We start from the raw sequence: 3,507 nt of genomic DNA, 5'->3' as shown, positions 1-3,507 counted from the left end.
GAAAAAAAAATTATAATATTTATAATTATAATGTATGTTAATTTTTGCAACTAAAAAAAAAACTACATATAATTATTTGTATAAATATATAAAATAAATTATATAAAATTTTTGTTACTACCTGTCCTTCAAATTTATTAATTCACATTTTCATAAAATTTATATCAAATAAATTTCGTCGTGTAAAAAATAACATATAACAGAGTAGTCTTTGAAGAGCTGTTTAGGAAGATAATTTTAAATTATTAAACAATGAAATATCATTTCAAGCACGTTATCAAGAATACCATTTTGTTCCTGATAATGATAACAGCTGTAAAAAAAGATATAATTATAATAAGACATAGATAACATATTATAATAAATACTATTTAATTGTTATTGCTGAATAAAATATAATTATACAATATTAAAAAATATAATTAAATAATATAAAATATGTATTATATTTCGTAAATTACGTGATATATGAAGTTCAGTGTACACGCGCATGCTTATGTGAATGGCGCCTAATCTATATATATGTGTGTGTGTGTGTAAATTAAAATTTTGATACATAAATAAATTTAAGATTATAACCATAAAATTTTTATATCATATATGAAGAAATTTTTTATCAAAAGAAAAAATAAAATATATCTTATATAAATCAAATTCATTATAACAATATAAATGATAAGATGAATATATATATTTCTTACATCTTTTATATATCATATATCTACTATATGTATATGATAAATATAAAGTTAAATATAAATATAAAGTTATTATATACATATAATATATATCATTGTATAAAATAAATATTGTAATATGCTATTAAAATATTAAAATATATGCTAAAATGAAAATTTGAATTGTTACTAAATTATTTAAATATATTTCTTTTAATGAAAATGAAATATAAATAAATGTCATTTCATTTAATAAATATTTTTAAATTTTATTATATAATCATATTTATATTTTTCTTTTTGTTTTATATTTTACTATTTTATTTTTATATTTTTTTATATATCTCTTTATGTTATTTCATCAATTAAATATAATAATATTATTGCAATTATTGTAATTTTTTGTTAATGTATTTTTACTTATATATTGGATTAATATACAAATTTTTAAATTGTTTTTTAATTAATATTTTAATTATTTTTTAATTATTTTAATATATTCAAAAAATGTACAAATAATAGAAAATATAATAAAAAAAATAGAAAATATAATAAAAAAAATAAAAATTCATATAAAAAATAAATAGGAATATATTTAAGTTATATATTTAAGTATTTAAATTAAATATTGTTAAAAATTTTCACATATTTATATATTATAAAATAACTTTTAAAAAACTAAATAATTTTTACATATTGTAAAAATTTATTGAATTTTTATTATTTAGAAAATTATTACTTTTTAAATAATATAATAAAAAAAGAATTTTTATATATTTAAAAAAAAATTAAAAATTTAAATTAAAACATTATTTTCAAAATTATTTAATTTATTTATAAGAGGCATGATTGATTTTGATATTAAATTAAGTTAAATTATATATTGCAGTAAACTTAATTCTTTAAGTGAGAACCTTTTTTTTTAATAATTTCTTTAATAAAAGTAAAATAAAAAAATAGTAAAATTTCTTTAGTAAAATAAAAAAATACTTTTTTTACTTTACTTTTTGTTCTTATCGATTTTTCAATATAATTGTTTTTTTAATTGTTTTTCGAGATATTTGATTTGATTAATTCTTACATGATAAAGAATTAAAATTTGTTATATTGTTGAATTTCAATAAATTCTATTACAAAAAGTTTTCCATTATATATTCTCGTGATAAATGTAAATTCATTATTTACAAAAAATATAAAAATTTTAAATTTTAATTATCAGTTTTAATTAGTGACGAAATATTAAGTTTTAATTAGTGAGAAGATTCTTTCTTAAAATTAATAAAATAATCAATATCATGATACTTGATAATTGATGAAAATATGATACTAATTACAAGTTATGTTATCATATCAATGAAACAATATTAATATAACAATAAAACAATAAATAATAATATAATCTATATTAGAAAGAAAAAAAATTTCAAAAAATCATTTATATATTTTGAAAATAAAAAGTTAAATCGAAAAATCAATAAGAAAAAATATTTGTTTTTATTAAATAATCGAAATTTGTCATAAAAAGTAGAATTTTATTTAAAAAAACTAAATTTAATGCGATAGATAAATGATATTTGATATAGTTTTAGAGATATTTCATTAATTAAGTTAAAATGAAATCTATATAATATTAATATTTTATATTTTAAAGAAATATTAAATAACAATAAAATTATGTCTTTTTTCAAAATAAACTATTAGAAACTGTTTAAATATTTAAGATAATATAATATAATAAAAAGTTTAATTCTTATAAATATATAAGCAAAAATAAATGTACCTACGAAAGCTATTGTGTATATAAAATAAATTTTTAAAAAAAATATATATTACTTTTATTCTATTGTATTTTTTATTTTATTATATAACATATTAATAAAAACAGTAATATTGATAGAATAATATTAAAGCTATATCTAAATATTAAATTTATGTTTAAATTTTAAATATGACAATTTTATAATAATGTTTTTGAGAAGCTGAAATTTAAAGAAAATAATAATTAAATAAATTTATGAAAAAAAGATATTACCTGAACAACAGATTCTGTTCCTGTAGTTGTTGGAATTTCTGATAAAAAATTTTGTAAATCACTAAGTTGAATTTTATTATTTGTATTTGTTGTTGATCCAGATCCAGATGTTGTATCTGATGTTCGTGATGATTTATTATCACCTAAATAAAAATTGCATATAAATCATTGTAAATTATTTACATAATGCTTATATATATATAAGCATTATATTATAATATTGTATTATAAAATATGCTTACCGTTAGTTTTAGGAGAATCATTAGCAGAGGCTGATGAAGATACCATTTGTGTAGTAGGTCTTGAAGTATTTGTAGTAACTCGAGTTGATGCTGTTGTTGTAGAAGCTCTAGTACTTTGCACACCTTGAGGTCTATTCATTGTACCCAATAAACTACCTAAACCAATTTGACCTACACCACCAAATAATTGCATTAATTGTTGTTGTGACATATTATTCAATAAATTTTGAAGATCCCCTTCTGGATTTGTACTGCCACTTCTTTGTGATCCAGGAGTTGGCGGATTATTTAGAACTTCATTAATTTTTCTACAATATTCTTCATCTTTATCTGTTTTAAGATCCTGTATAATTAAATATTAATTAATTATGAAAATGTTTTATTAAAGTTTGTAAAATTATATAATATATTTCACATAAAATGTGTAAGATGCTTATATATTTTTATAAATTATATATATTTATACAATATATTTTTGTAATTTTATAACCTATTTTTATTACAACATTTTTTATAACTAATATTTATCATTAAAATGTTTTCTAGCATATCATGA

General features: G+C 16.1%; 1 protein-coding gene across 2 annotated transcripts in view; it reads right to left on the bottom strand.

The window, feature by feature from the left end:
• LOC102674183 (proteasomal ubiquitin receptor ADRM1) overlaps positions 1 to 3,507 on the bottom strand; it is a 5,917-nt gene that overhangs the window by 1,227 nt on the left and 1,183 nt on the right. For both annotated transcript variants that reach the window (XM_006621129.2, XM_006621130.2), the window contains exons 3-4: positions 2,952 to 3,294; positions 2,710 to 2,852 (exon numbers count right to left, since the gene is read on the bottom strand). In XM_006621129.2, coding sequence (XP_006621192.1) covers positions 2,710 to 2,852; positions 2,952 to 3,294 — 486 coding nt within the window. The remainder of the gene's footprint in view (positions 1 to 2,709; positions 2,853 to 2,951; positions 3,295 to 3,507) is intronic.

The sequence above is a fragment of the Apis dorsata genome, unplaced genomic scaffold (assembly GCF_000469605.1).
Source record: "Apis dorsata unplaced genomic scaffold, Apis dorsata 1.3 scaffold_585, whole genome shotgun sequence".
NCBI lineage: Eukaryota > Metazoa > Arthropoda > Insecta > Hymenoptera > Apidae > Apis > Apis dorsata.
Note: the sequence above shows the minus strand (reverse complement) of the source record. Positions and strands in the feature narration are given on the sequence as shown.